The 14,539-nt window shown below is 39.5% G+C and overlaps 1 protein-coding gene across 1 annotated transcript in view; it reads right to left on the bottom strand.

Annotated features, from left to right (window-relative positions):
* Positions 1-13,497, bottom strand: part of LOC130879389 (aldehyde dehydrogenase, cytosolic 1-like) — a 31,196-nt gene extending 17,699 nt beyond the window's left edge. Inside the window, exons 1-6 of the mRNA XM_057777860.1 lie at positions 13,399-13,497; positions 9,037-9,141; positions 6,803-6,943; positions 4,812-4,941; positions 2,878-2,939; positions 1,128-1,256 (exon numbers count right to left, since the gene is read on the bottom strand). Of these exons, the coding sequence (XP_057633843.1) occupies positions 1,128-1,256; positions 2,878-2,939; positions 4,812-4,941; positions 6,803-6,943; positions 9,037-9,141; positions 13,399-13,464 (633 nt within the window). The 5' untranslated portion in view covers positions 13,465-13,497. The remainder of the gene's footprint in view (positions 1-1,127; positions 1,257-2,877; positions 2,940-4,811; positions 4,942-6,802; positions 6,944-9,036; positions 9,142-13,398) is intronic.
* Positions 13,498-14,539: the final 1,042 nt, after the last annotated feature.

The following is a 14,539-nucleotide window of genomic DNA, read 5'->3' as shown; positions in this document are numbered from 1 at the left end:
AATTTAATTCAGAAAAGACCTGAGTGGGAAAGTGGGGCTATTTCTTTATGCTCACCTTGGGGGTTCTTCTCTCAAGAAAATGCACTAACGTGTATCTGTCCTTTATTCGTTACTGTCTTTAATTTCTTATCTATATGAAATTATTTCTAAAGGTGGTAATCCCTTAGGACACTATGTTCTATGGACAAATCTGTCCCCATTGGTGTATTAATTGTTTCTCATTAGCTATGATAAAACATTGACCAAAACATTCTTGGGAAGGAAAAAGTTTATCTGGTTTATAGGTTATGTCTATTGTTGAGGGAAGCCAAGGTAGGAACCTGGAGCCAGGAACTAAAGCACAGACCATGGAGAAATTATATACACTGTCTTATTCTCTGGCTGGCTCAGCTAACTCTCTTATGCAGCTAAGTCAACTTGCCTAGGGATAGCAGTGTCCACAGTGGTCTGGGCCTTACTACATCAATCAGTGATCAAGGATAAACCCCACAGACATGGCCACAAGTCAATCTGGTTAAGACAATTTCTCAGATGAGGTACCCCCGTCCTAGGTTTGTTACATTGACAACAAAATTGCGACAACTGATCACTCCAATGATTGACTGCATCAAATTTTATAAAGGAACTCAAATAGATAGAATATCAGAGTGTATGTTAAATTACCTACACAGAAAGACAGATTTTATAGTCACCACCATCAAAACTAGAAACATATTGAAACAGCAGGCATATTGGCAGAGAAGCCTCCAACATTTAAAGATATTAAAACTAAAATAACTTCAAAGAAGTTTACAGAAACAACCAGGCATGTTATAAGCTAGATAATAAAGATAAAGCTCAGTATTTCACCATTTGAAAAAATGCTACATTTCCTAATTTACTTACATTCATGAGATTTGAACAACGTAAGTGACCCGTTACAGGGTGACTAGCTATTTAGCCTCTGTCATTATTTAGACAGACACACATTTTTGCTGACTGACAGCCTGTAGTTCTGTCTGCTGCTTTCATCTGCACAACTGGACAGGATCAGCATGTGATGAGTGAAGCTCATAGTGATGAGACTGAGGCTGTAAGGTGATGAGGAACCCTGAATTCGCCAGCACATTTAGACTCTGGAGACTTACCTCTTTTACTAAAGATGCCATATGAAGAGCAGTGAGAGGGGTTTGCTCTGCTGGTTTCATAATCACTGTGTTCCCACAGGCAAGGGCAGGGGCTAACTTTGCAGTGAAAACGAACAAAGGACCATTCCACTAGAAAGCAAAATTGAACAATGGACTCTTTGTATCACTTGAAACTACATTTGTTATTAATACTTGCCACGCTGATATCAGTTGAATAATATTGTAGAAGTTGTGTATAATTTTAGTTTATTTTACCTAAGTTTGAAAAAAACTACAAAATGATAAAAAAAAAAAAAGCTCAAAACAAACTATGTAGCAGAAGGGAACAGGAAAGAGCTACCAAATGCAATCAAGTCTTATTATTCTGAACTGTGATTTTACAAGAAAATGCTACTTCATGGCTTCACATATAGTTAAGCTTGTTGTAATTTACTTTTGTTTTAAAAGTGTGAAATCCTCTCCCTCTTTCTTCCTGAGAGGCACTTATGCTATTTTATCCAATATAATAATTCCGAAAAATCCATATCCAGTTGATTTTGTGTGTATGTGTGCTAGGGAGTGATCCCAAGGATGTAAGAATATTGAATGTGTTCTCCATGCCAGTGAGCTAGGTTCAGTCCAGGGGGAAAAATTGTTAAAGGCAAATAGGTGTCAAATTTCCATCCCGATGGTGAGTGTTTGAGTTCAGATCATCCCAGCAAACCTGCTGGCCAGCAGAAGAAATAAAATATGCGACAGCTTCTTCTCTATTTAAGGCATTTGCCACCTGGGTGTCCTGAAAACAGTCCACTCTACTTTAGATGGATGTCTTAAGGATTAATCAAGAAATTCAGGGTTATAGCATAGCACACATCTCTGTATCATGTGTGAAACCCAGTGTTCGATCCCCAGGAAAGAAAACAGGACAAAAGGGGGAAGATTTAAGTTTAAACTTTTTCAATAGTACTAGCTGGTAGAGTGATGTAGACATGTTTGAGTGTCTTTTAAGCCTTTGAAGTACTGAACAGTTTCATGAATACATTGATATGTTCAGTCTTACTAAAAGAGAGTGACTGTCATTCCAAAGCCTTTGGGATACTTCACTGTATTTTAATTTAGCCATTTAAACTATGTCAGCTGTATGTATGTGGTCAGTGTCCTGTGTCAACTTTCAAGAAAATCCAGAACATGATTTTTTTGGAAGAAGAATATTGACTATCTAAATCTGCTACCTAAAGTTAAATATAGGCCACATACTTTCCCAATTGTTATAGAGATTATTCCTTCAACTAAATTTAAAAAAAAAAAAAAAAAAAAAAACATTTTCCAGGATTTAAAAAAATCTTGCTTCAGTTACTACCCACAGTGGGAAGTCTCAAGGAGGAGACAGAAGTGCTGGGAGCTGAGTTCCATAGAAATGTTCAAACATGGATGAGCTGTGATAAAGCTTTGTCATATAGTTACAAAGCACAGCTCATGAAACCAGAGCAAAGCACAATTTCCTGACAAAAACAAATGCAGTAAATTCTTAAGGCTTATTTGTCAATATTGAAGCATCCTCAAAGGTTAAAACATTATATTCAGGGGTTTCTGGACAAGACAGCTCATATCCGAGAAGCTACGTTATAGGAATGAGTGATTCAGGTAGTCATGCTTATTGAATTTACTTCACACATAACCATCACATAAGCTTCACTTGTGTGGGAATGGACTTCATATGAAATGGAATTATAGTTTTCTTCCCCTATCAGATTCATGAAGTAAGACTTACAGGGATGATTTGGCCACACACGCCAATAGGCTCACGTCTTGTATAAGTGAAAATATTTCCATCTGAAAAACAGAGCAAACACACCATCCAATGAAGGCAAATGTGGGATCCACTCAGGCAGGGCGATGTGTGGTTGCTAAGAGAAGAGGTTCACAGTGAGTAGCAAAAGGGAAACAAAACATCCTATCTACAAGGTTAATCACATAAGCAATGAAGCTCTCAAACAGCAATTTCATTCTAAAGACCCAGGTACAGGAAAATAAGTAACAGGATCGGGGAAGATCTATAGGCTGTTAACTCCACTCCTTATATTCCAAAATGGCTGCATTCTACATCACTCTCATACACAGAGTGGTGTGGTGCAGAAAGGAACTAAGAGGTGAGGTCCCCTCTGGATAAATGTAGAACCACACACAAAAGTTCCCAGTACTCAAATGTCCTAGGAGCTCCAACTTTAAACAGGTACATGATTTAAAATAGTAAAACTTTCCCAAGGAACAAGAAGTCTTTCTCCTCTTGGAATTGTTATAGTTTTGGGGTTTCCTTTTTCCTACCAGACATAAATGAAATCTCTTATTCTCTGAATGAAATATTTGAAATGACATGTGGTTTTTTCCTATCTTAATTTGACTTACTCTTCTGCCTCCCTATCAACACAAACCTAAATATATCTTGGAAGAGGAAAACTTAAGTGCGAAAATGCTCCCATGAGATTGTTCTGTAGGCAAGTGAATGCAACACATACTCAATTATTGTTGGACCCCTGATGGCCAAGCCCACTGTGAGTAGTGCCAAACGTTGGCAGACGATCCTGGATTGCATAAGAAATCAGGCTGGGCAAGCCATACAAAGTAACCCTATAGTACATTGTATTTGTCCATGGCCTCTGCTTCAGTTACTGCCTCCAGGTTTCTGCCCTGAATATAGTGTGGAAATACAAGTAAAAAAGATCATTCGTTCACAAGTTGCTTTTGTTCATAGTGTTTTATCAAAGCAAATACTCACTATGATGCAGTCCCATTTGGAGTTTTGTTTTTGTATGTTTTGTTCTGGCTTCCACAGGAACCTAATGCTAGCACACAACCACTTTCCCTGTCCAGATCTACAGGTATTCTGAACAGCTTCCTCTATGTTTCCCAAGAGAAGAATACGAGCTACAAAATTGCCTGTTTCATAGTACCCGTGTTGTCTCATTCTATTCTTAATTCTTATAAGGATATAAAAAGCTAATATATCTTATACTGTATCTTCTAGTTAGAGTGGAAGTACACATCAGAGGAAAAACTTGAAGTTGATTTTTTGGGTTCCTGAACTCATTGTAGACAGAGATATGAAACTGTCTCCAACCCTTCCCAAACTGATTCTTTTCTCACATGAAATATTTGTCGTGTGTCTGTTCTGCTGCTTGCATACCCCACTAATGGATACACCACACTTCTGTGCAAAGATTCTTAATACTGCTGGTAATCAGAGTCTCATCTTGATTTGATGCTTTTGGAACACATTGGTATATATTGGGTTGGTGAAGTATATTGGACTAAGTATACTGGGCACAAATCAGCACAGCTTACATTCCGGACATGAGAAGTCTTAGGTAATAATATGACAGAAATAGCACAAATGTCATTATGGGAATGGTACTCAACAAATAATTTCTGTGACCATTTTGAAAACTTGGGACCCTAAGGCATCTCACTCAAATTAGTAGGTGAGTCTATGAGAATGTTCTTACTTGAATTCTGTCTATACTATCCACAATGTTTACTCTTAACAGAACATTCAGCCACCAGAAATCTTTTGGGTCAACGTGAAAAGTAAAGTAATTATTTACTTAGTTTATGGGCACATTTGTCAGGGAGAATTTGAAGGTATTCAGTTCTGCATGAATGGCCTCACTTCTGCCATCATGCAGGTAGTTTCCCAAATGTACTTACCACTTGGTATTGTTTGGCCATGGATCTTGTCAGCCCAGCCTGCGCAGTACTTTAATATTTTTATGCTGACTTCTAAATCCATTGTGTATGCCTGGGGGAATACTTTCCCAGCATTCATTGATTCCATTGTCTGAAAAATAGGTAATAATATAAAGTCTAAACATTCAACAATAGAAATTACATTAAGAATATACAGTCAATGATTTCAGAAATTATGTACTAGAATTTTAGAAATATAAGTATTTTTAAATCAAATGTTCTTTTGAAAACAACTTAAGAAAGAATTAAATGACTTGCTTGTGGTCACATAACAAGATCCTGATGAGAAAGATAGTGACATTGTGATAGCCTGATCCCACTAATATTTCTGGTCAATTCTAAGTACCTCTGGCTAAGCGTGTCTAAGAGCCGGTTACATAAGTACACAGCTGTGAAAATGATTCTTAGTCTCCACATCCTATCAGAGTTCCAACAAGTTTGCACTTGTCATCTGATTGTAACAACAATTCAAGGTCTGCATCTATGTACAATGCCACTATCACCATCCTGTTCCTCTCATGTATAAAAAGGTCTGCTCGTACAATTGTGATATCCATACATGTGTGTTCACACAGTCGCAACACCTCCATAGCAAAGAATTTAACTATTAACCCCTTGTTTGGGAAATATTGTCATAAGTATTTCATTAATCCCTCCTCTCAGAGCTCAATGACCACGATGGAAGTGAAGGCAGAGAAGGTATAAGAGCCAGAGAAGATGGAAGATACCAGGAGGATGAGGCCCTTTAAAACAGTTGAAACCTCTAAACGAGATACACATCATCTCAAAGATTGAAGCAGCAAGCATGGGGCCTGCATGGATCTACAGCAAGTCCTCTGAAGATATATTGAAGCTTTTAGCTTCTCATTTTATGGGATCCCCTGACTGTGAGAACAAGTGAGTCTCTGATTCTTCATGCCTGCTCTGGAGGCTCCATTCCTTCTGTTTGTCTGCTGTGTTTAACTTCAATATGATGGTTTTTACGTTACTTAAATTATATTCTTTTTCTTCTTGTTTGGTTGTTATCTCTTAGAAGCCTGTCCTTTTCTAATGAGAGACTGCAAGCAGTGAATCCACATGGTGGGGGGCAAGGAACTGGGAGCAATAGAGGGAGGGGAAATAAAATCAGAATATATTGTATGAGGAAAGAATATATTTTAATAAAAGGAAAAATAAAAGATTATGAAGTTCCACATTTTCTTATCTTAGCAGTATCTTCTCCTCGCCCTTTTATGCAGATTTTAAAGGATGCTTTGATATCATACAATCCATTAGGTGTCACCTGGCAAGGTGCACAGGTTTGATATTGCCCACTGTCTTAAATTAACTCAAATGTTACTTCATATTTATTCCTCTATCCATATTGTTCTTAAGCTGACAGAAAAAGTTAAGACTTCACTCTGCAATTAAGACAAATGAAAAGAAATAAGCTTTGGGAAATGCCAATTACTTTCAATAGAATATTTCCTCTACTACAGAGCTTTGAAATATATTTTGGCATGTTTTGAACAATGCAGAATCCTAAAAGAATAAGTGATTTTTAATAATTAATAAATTGCTAATATTTTAATAAAATTAAGGCTTGAATCTTATTGTTTCCTAAGATTCTAATGCTAATAATATTTACTCTGGATTGTAATCTATGTAACAATTTGTTTTCATCTGACTTTACTAAAATTCAAAGCTGAAAAGACTAGGAACTATACCCTCCACCCTTATTCTGTACTGACTTACCTAACTATTGAAAGTAAAAAAAATATAGGTCCTGAGTGCATAAAAAGATTTCATGAGTATAGGAAAGCTGGGTTCTGGGCTCTGAGAAGTTCTAGAAAAAAGGCAGGAGCAAGTTTTGTCAGTCTGGCTCTCAGTCAAACTGACCATCATCCAGTTGGAGCTATGAATGCTCCCAGGAGCTTCCCCACTGTCTCCCTTTGGTGTAAGTTAATACTCACAGTCAGCAGTAGACGGTCTCTTTCTATTAAGTCAGCCAGCTTGTTCAGCAGCCGCCCCCTCTCTGAAGCATCCATGGTGCGCCAAGTGGAGCCAATCTGAAAAGCCTGTCGTGCAGCCTTCACGGCTTTGTCCACATCTGCCTGGAAGTCACAGAACATTCAGTACAACTCCCTTGCCTGGATCATAAAAATTGATGGATGGCTAAGATGGCAGTGCATGGCCTCTGAACAAACTATGGTCTGATACCCAGTGTGGGTGTCAGGTACCAAGGGCTCCTTGACTCAGCTGGGCCCCTGCTATTGTCCAGCCTACTGGACGGCCGGCCCATGTACATGCTCACCTGTCTGAACTGCTCTTTTCCATTCTAGACTCAGTCTGGCCTTTGATCTTGCAGTTGAGCTTTGCAGCTTCTCTATTCACCTGACACCTGATCTTTCTATGAGAGAGGCAGTTGTCACAAAGCACAGAACAGATCAGTGCTCACTGGCAAGGCTGCTGGGATGGTCACCAGTTTTCCCATCTGTGCCTTCGGACGAAGGTAAACCTCACTCACTCCCCTAGAAAAGTCCTCAGCCTGCCTGACAATGTTTCTACTGAACCCAGGTAGAGAGTTGTTTTCCTGATGGAACTAACACCAGTATCAGAGCAAAATGTCCCATAGAAGCTAAATGTTCAAAGCCTCAATGTTAAAGCATTGATAAAGGCTGGAGAGATGGCTCACAAGGAACTCAGGACCGCGAGGGGTGCACCCACACACTGAGACAATGGGGATGTTCTATTGGGAACTCACCAAGGCCAGCTGGCCTGGGTCTGAAAGAACATGAGATAAAACCGGACTCTCTGAACACAGCGGACAATGAGGACTACTGAGAACTCAAGAACAATGGCAATGGGTTTTTGATCCTACTGCACGTACTGGCTTTGTGGGAGCCTAGGCAGTTTGGATGCTCACCTTACTAGACCTGGATGGAGGTGGGTGGTCCTTGGACTTCCCACAGGGCAGGGAACCCTGATTTCTCTTAGGGCTGACAAGGGAGGGAGACTTGATTGAGGGAGGGGGAGGGAAATGAAGGCGGTGGCGGGGAGGAGGCAGAAATCTTTAATAAATAAATTAACTAATTAATTAAAAAATAAAGCATTGATAATATGACTTTTTGTTACCTTATATGTACAGACTCATAGTCTTCTTTTTTAGTGTCATTTTATTCTCAAGGAGAAGGCATAATTCGCTGAGTTAGATGTAGTGTTACAATTGTTTGTGCTGGAGAACATTTGTTCAATTACACAAAGATTTATTGCATTCTTTTGCGTTGCATTTGTTTAACTCTGTGAAGCTGTTACTTTGCCTGTCTAAAATACCTGATTGGTCTAATAAAGAGCTGAATGGTGCATAGCAGGGCAAGTGAAAGGATAGGCGGGGCTTGCAGGCAGAGACAATAAAAAGGAAGAGAAATCTCAGCGGAAAGGTCAAGGAATGAGAAAAGGAGCAGAGGAGGATGCAAGGGGCCAGCCACCCAGCTACACAGAAAGTTGAGGAGTAAGACGTTAAGAAAGGCCCATAGGATAAAGATAAAAGCTCAGAGGCAAAACAGAGCTGGGATAATTTAAGTTAAGGGAAGCTGGCTAGAAACAAGCTGAGTTAAGACCAGAAAGAATAAGTCTCTGTATATTTATTTGGGAACTGGGTGGTGGGCCCCTCGAAGAACCAAAGAGCCGAGAGACAAAGAGGTATTAAAAAATTATTTAAAAAACTACAGACAGGTACCTAAAATATGTTATTATTACTAAATATTATTAAAACTCCATGCCCCATATTAAATGCTAATGCTAACCCTTAAGAAAAGAGACACATTATTTAAAAATTAATACTTCGTTATGCTACGGTAGCCTCAGAACATCAACATTTTGAACCCCACCTCCCTGTTCTAGATTCCCAGGTAACATTAGAAATGCTAACATGAGATCTATAGCCTGTGGGGTTTTTTTTTAATTTAATGTTTCTTGGTCTCTTGATAGTTTATTTTTTTAAGTTCTTGTGTATTATATATATTTATTCTCTACCAAATGTATATGAAACAATTTCTTATGCCAAAGACAACAGAACATTTACCCAAATGCCTGAACAGCCACGTTTTCATGTCTTTCACTGAACTTGCAGTGGGCTTAGAGCTCAGAACGGTGAAAAACAAAGACTTCTGGTGTGAATTGGCCCTGCGGATGTTGGAAAACTTACCTTGTCCCCTTCTTCCACATGACAGATGATCTCCTCAGTTGCAGGGTTAAAGACAGGAAATTTCTTGCCACTCACTGAGTCATGCCATTCATTGTTGATGAAGATCTGTGGGGATGCAGCAAAGGCAGACAAAAAGCATTTAAAACCGCACTATGGTGAAGGGTTTGATAAACTAGTGTTGAGGCATTAAGTGCTGCCCAAATATTATGGGGCTTTTCTGTCTAAGAAATGCTTACATGTGTGTCATTTAACACCAAAAAAAAGAAAAAAAATAGAGGTTAGACAACTGGGAATTTAGGTGTGTGTTACTAGGGACATAGTAACTAGGAGAGGTACCCGTAGATCCCTGGAAGTGCTCTGAACTTGGGTTTTATTAAGAAACTGTTTTTATGTGCATTTGACTCCATTTCTTCTTCTGTATAAAAAAAATCTTAGCCTTGTAATAGGGCCATTGTGTGAAAGCTAACAGAAGCCTTGTGGCTTATTCCTTGTGCACAAAATTATTACTAGCTACTGACACGTTTGTGAGCTTGGAAAGTACTGTCCCTTGCCAACTTAAATTCTTTAAAGATTGTGCATTTTTTATTTACACATATGTGCTTTTCTTTGTAAGTTTTATATGCATGCAGGTGCAGGAGGACAGAGGGCCTTGGCTGCCTTGGAACTGGAAAGTGGTTAAGGTGTGTGAAATAAGAAAGGAGAAATAAGAGCCAAATCCCAGGAAACAAAATCCTTCCCTTTTGAGATCCTTGGAGAACACTCAGAACTTCTCTCTGATCATGTCTCTGTCAGACAAGACATGACTGTGCAAGACAGACTGACTGAAAATTAGGAGAAGATGAGAGGAAAATGATACGGTGAGAAACAGAACTGGGAAAAGTCAGGTAAAACTATTCTAGAAGTTAAAAACTATTCAGAAAAAATACACCAGGGCTAATATAGCTAATGTAGACTATTCTTTATGAGCCAGTTCTTGCCTCAAGTACTTCTTTACCAATCAAATGCTCTGGCTGTTGTACCCCCTCAGGAAATGAGACTCCTCCTCATCCTTTATCAATGGTAAGAAGGCAGAGGCAGGTGGAGGCGACTGACCAGTGGCCCTGTCATGTTCAAATGAGCTCCTCGTGATGAAGCACTGTAGCAGGAATGGAGGACACATGGAGTGTTTCCTCACTGCTCTTAAGGAGTTATGGACAGAAAGTTGATAGGTGCATTTGGATTTATAGAGTTATAAAGACTTCCAATACAAATGGTCTGTATTTTCTTTTAAAAAGAAAAATAATTCTTAAGCACTGAACTCCGTTTTACCTACTCCCGTCGAAGAGGAACTGAACTATGAGATGAGATCTGGATAGGAGAGGCAATGATACAGTGATGGCTTGTTTTGTGTGCAGAAAATAAAACAAAACAACTAAAAAAACATTCTGAAAGTTAAGATTATGTGACTTTCTGACTATACCTGTTTTTCCTATCACTTTTTGTTATTAATCTGCTTTTTCGTTCCTTTCCTTATACACTAAACACTGTTAGAGTAGGAAAAAAAATCTCCTGGTCGAGAATAGAATCTCAGACCTGGGTGAAGACTTAACATTAGAGTTGGACTGGTTCAATCACTTTGGACAGTAGACCACTCCTAGGAAGCTGGGATCCCCTTAACCCAAAACAAAGAGATAAGGAGAATAATTAGTCCTTTAATGAAATACTATACTTTTTCTTCCCAGAAACCCCATTCCTAATGCATAAGTTTGGACCAAAGCACTGTAGGATGATAAATCCAATCGCTCTTCTGAATTATTTAGAAAAGATTAAATAAACTTCCCTTTTCCTCTTTCTATATCTCTTCGGAGAATGTTTTTCTTAACAGTTTGATCTTTTCTCCCAACAGTTTGAACTTCCTTATTCCTTCCCCCAAAACTTCCCTGCCCACGGTGTGTTTCTTTGTTGGCCCTGTGTTCCACTTTAGTGCCTGTCTGAATGATGAGAATGTTCCCCTCCTCCTCCAGTCTTCTACTCTGAGCAGCTACTGAGGTTTCACATCTGGTTTACACTAGGGTTTTCCTTCTAAGTTCCAATAATAGTCCTCCAGATTCCATTTGATTCTATTCATAAATTATTCCATCAATGAATCTGAGAACCCCAAGAAATAACCCTGAATTTCCCTGACATCAATACCATATACCTCTTGCAATAATAAAGAAAAAAACTAAAACAGTGAGAAAGATAATACAAAAATTGAGACACTGGTCAGACAAAGAAAATTGACAAATACTTCTCACTCTTGCCTTTCTGGTTTGCAAATAGGAACTTATTTAACAGTCATTATTTCAACCCCTCTTTAGAGTGAAAATCAAATATAATTCTCCAGGGGATGCAGTAAAGGAACATGCAGAGGGATAGAGAAAGCTCCGCAATGAGATTTAATTGCATCCATAGCTGGTGTCTTCCCAAGTGTGACAATGCTGTAACCAGCACATCAAATAATATAATGCTTAATAAATAGACCAAACTTACATAGAAGATCAAAATTCACTGAATGGTGTTGCTTATTATTAAGTAGAGAAGTGTTTGAACATCAAATAAATGAGTTCTTGACTCTTAAATACTTAGTCTCTCCATTCTCCCTAGGATGTCTTTATGAACTATGTACAGTGAAGAAGTTTCAGTCTGGAAACATCACTCTGTGTTAAGGGATTACTGGTCCTACCTGCATTTGTACATGGTACTTTGAGGAATAGCTTATTTTTCTAGTATTTTCACCTCATTTTTAATTAGTAAGTATTAAATGAAATAACCCAGAGAAAAGACAGCTCACTTTAAAACTTCCTTGAGATAGACTAACACACACACATACAAACACAGTCTTAGGAAAATTCATAAAAGAGAAATGAAAGAAAGGGGAGGGGCTTTCAAAATACTTTTCCATTTGAAATCATACAAACCAAACTTTTCTTAGTGATTAAACTGTAACTATATAAACAGTGGATAATTCCCATCTTCTTGGAATTCCTGATTTGTAGATTGTGACAGGTATTTCTTCCAAATGAGAAGAGGGTCAAAGTCTACGGAGCGCACACACTTTGACAGCTGTGAGCTGTTAGAGAGTGTGTACACATCCTAGTTTGTATATTCTCCTTTGTCAAAACCTACACTGAAAGCATTTTCTGTCCAAAAAAGCCTGGTGAAATCATGCCTCAGGGCATGTCTAGCTGCTCATGGACCATGGCCAAGGTCCACTCCTCGCTACAGACCAGAGTCTAAGCAAAGAGTCCTTAAACCAGGCAGCTCCCTCACTTCAGGTGCTTGGAAAAATGCAAAAGGCTTCAGGGATTCGAAAGCAACTACATTTGCTCACAAAGAAAATGAAATAGATAAGAGAAGACATCAGGTCTGCTCACTAACTTTAACACTCTCTAATTCTCTTGTTTGGGTCAGAACCCAGCATAGTTCCCCCCAGAGTTGAACAGTTCATCTCTCCCTTTGTTTTCTGCATCAGGCCATAACACAGCTAATTTTAAGTGACTTTCCCGATGACTTGATTGGGTGTGTGTGTGTGTGTGTGTGTGTGTGTGTGTGTGTGTGTGAGAGAGAGAGAGAGAGAGAGAGAAAGAGAGAGACAGAGAGACAGAGAGACAGAGACAGAGAGAGAGATTTCTTAATTTTGGAATCCTAAGACATGTAACAGAAGTAGGCACGAAACTGCTCAGGAGGCAAAATGAGGAGAGTCCCTCAGGACGAGTCCAGCCTAATCATCTGCTCTCCCTGGCTGCAGATTTCCAAGCCAGGGTCAGATTCCTGCTCTTTGTCTCTAAATATTTATCAGTTAACAATGGAATGTTTTTTCCTACAACAGCAAGCCTGTTTGGAGAAATAACCAACTACTATTTCTATCTCAAAATAAGAAAAATAATTCAGTTCCATTTGGGGGTTTTGGCAGCAGCCTCCATCTAAGGTCCAGGGTTAAGTCCTCCAACCTTAACACTGTCAACAAACATCAAGCCATATTTTCTGGTTCCACTGTGCTATTTTGAGATAGAGAGCCAGAGAGAGAACTCCCCATGGGCCTGGCTCCTTCCACTAAGTTCCTCAGTTTGTCTCCCCATAAGTGCTCACTGCACAGGGTTAATAGACCTGTTGCTCACTCTGGTTCGCTGCCTCTGGCACAAGTATCATTCACATAGAGCACAATCCTTTTTCCTTGGATGTGTGTCTTATGAGAGGCTGTCTGAAATGGCTTAGAATTCACCACTGAATCAGGCCACTCACTTTGCAAGTTTTTTGTCTTTGTGTCTGTAAAGAAGCCCCAATCAACCATGTTTTAGCCAGGCCCCCAGGGAAAGCCCCACCTGCAAGTGTCTTTCTTACCTTGGTATACTGAATCTTCAAGTTGCCCAGTGGGGCAGGGATTTCAGGTTGTACAGGGGAAGACATTGCTGGTTTGGCTCCTGGAACACAGGTGACAGGCTCAGCAGTCTGGTTCTGTTAGGGCACTTGCTCCTTTTTATCTACATGCACTCAGGGTCATTTGCATATTCGGATATGATTGGATGGGCAGACTCAGAGCAGGGCAGAAAGGACTCCAGTCTCTTGTAACATCTAAGGCTGGCAGGGAGCCTTTGCCTTCAAATGTGAATCCTTAAGGAACCTGCACCTCAGCCCTGAAGTTCCATCTGGAGACTGCTCACTATTTACAGATGAATTAATTTACCAGGCCAAACCTGCCTGTGCTGAGAGAATACTTGCGACTAGCTGCTCTGGACACTCAAGCCAGTTATCATTTTCTGGGTTTTTCATGACTTTTTAGGTTATCATGTAACTTTCCCTTCTCTGATAGACTGGGAAACAGGGAATTTGTGAAGTAAAGAAGAAAAGGTTCTGTTGTCAATAGCAGCTGGGGGAGAGATATACAATATTATTTTAAGATATATTAAATTTGTTTTGCTGTGGAACATTTTTTTTTATTTTATTAGATTTTTTAAAAAAGTACCAAATCCAAGTTCCCACTCCCTCTCTTTCTCCCATTGCCTCCACACACCCTCTTATGCCACCCCCATCCAGTCCTCAGAAAGGGTAAGGCACATTGCTTTGGGGAAGGTCCGAGGCCCTCCCTACTATATCTAGGCTGAGCAAGTATACATCCAAAGAGAATGGGATTCGAAGAAGCCAGTACATGCAGTAAGAATCAATCCTAGTGGCACTGCTAATGGTCCCTCAGTCTGTCCCAGCCACATAACTCTCAGCCACATTCAGAGGGACTAGTCTGATCCTATGCTTGTCGCTTTCCAGTCCGGCTGGAGTTGGTGAGCTCACATTAGCTCAGGTAGACTGTTCCAGAGGGTGATCATGGTCTTGACTTCTTTGTTCATGTTCTCATTCCTTCTACTCTTCATCTGGACTCTGGGAGCTCAATGCAGTGCTCTAACTCTCTGTCTCAATTCTAATTCCAATTTCTTGTTACAAACTCTATTCCAGTTCATTCTTGTTCTAATTACTCCACATTCTTTTT

This window comes from Chionomys nivalis, chromosome 8 (genome assembly GCF_950005125.1).
Source record: "Chionomys nivalis chromosome 8, mChiNiv1.1, whole genome shotgun sequence".
NCBI classification, from domain to species: domain Eukaryota; kingdom Metazoa; phylum Chordata; class Mammalia; order Rodentia; family Cricetidae; genus Chionomys; species Chionomys nivalis.
This window is presented reverse-complemented; position numbering and strand designations above follow the sequence as displayed.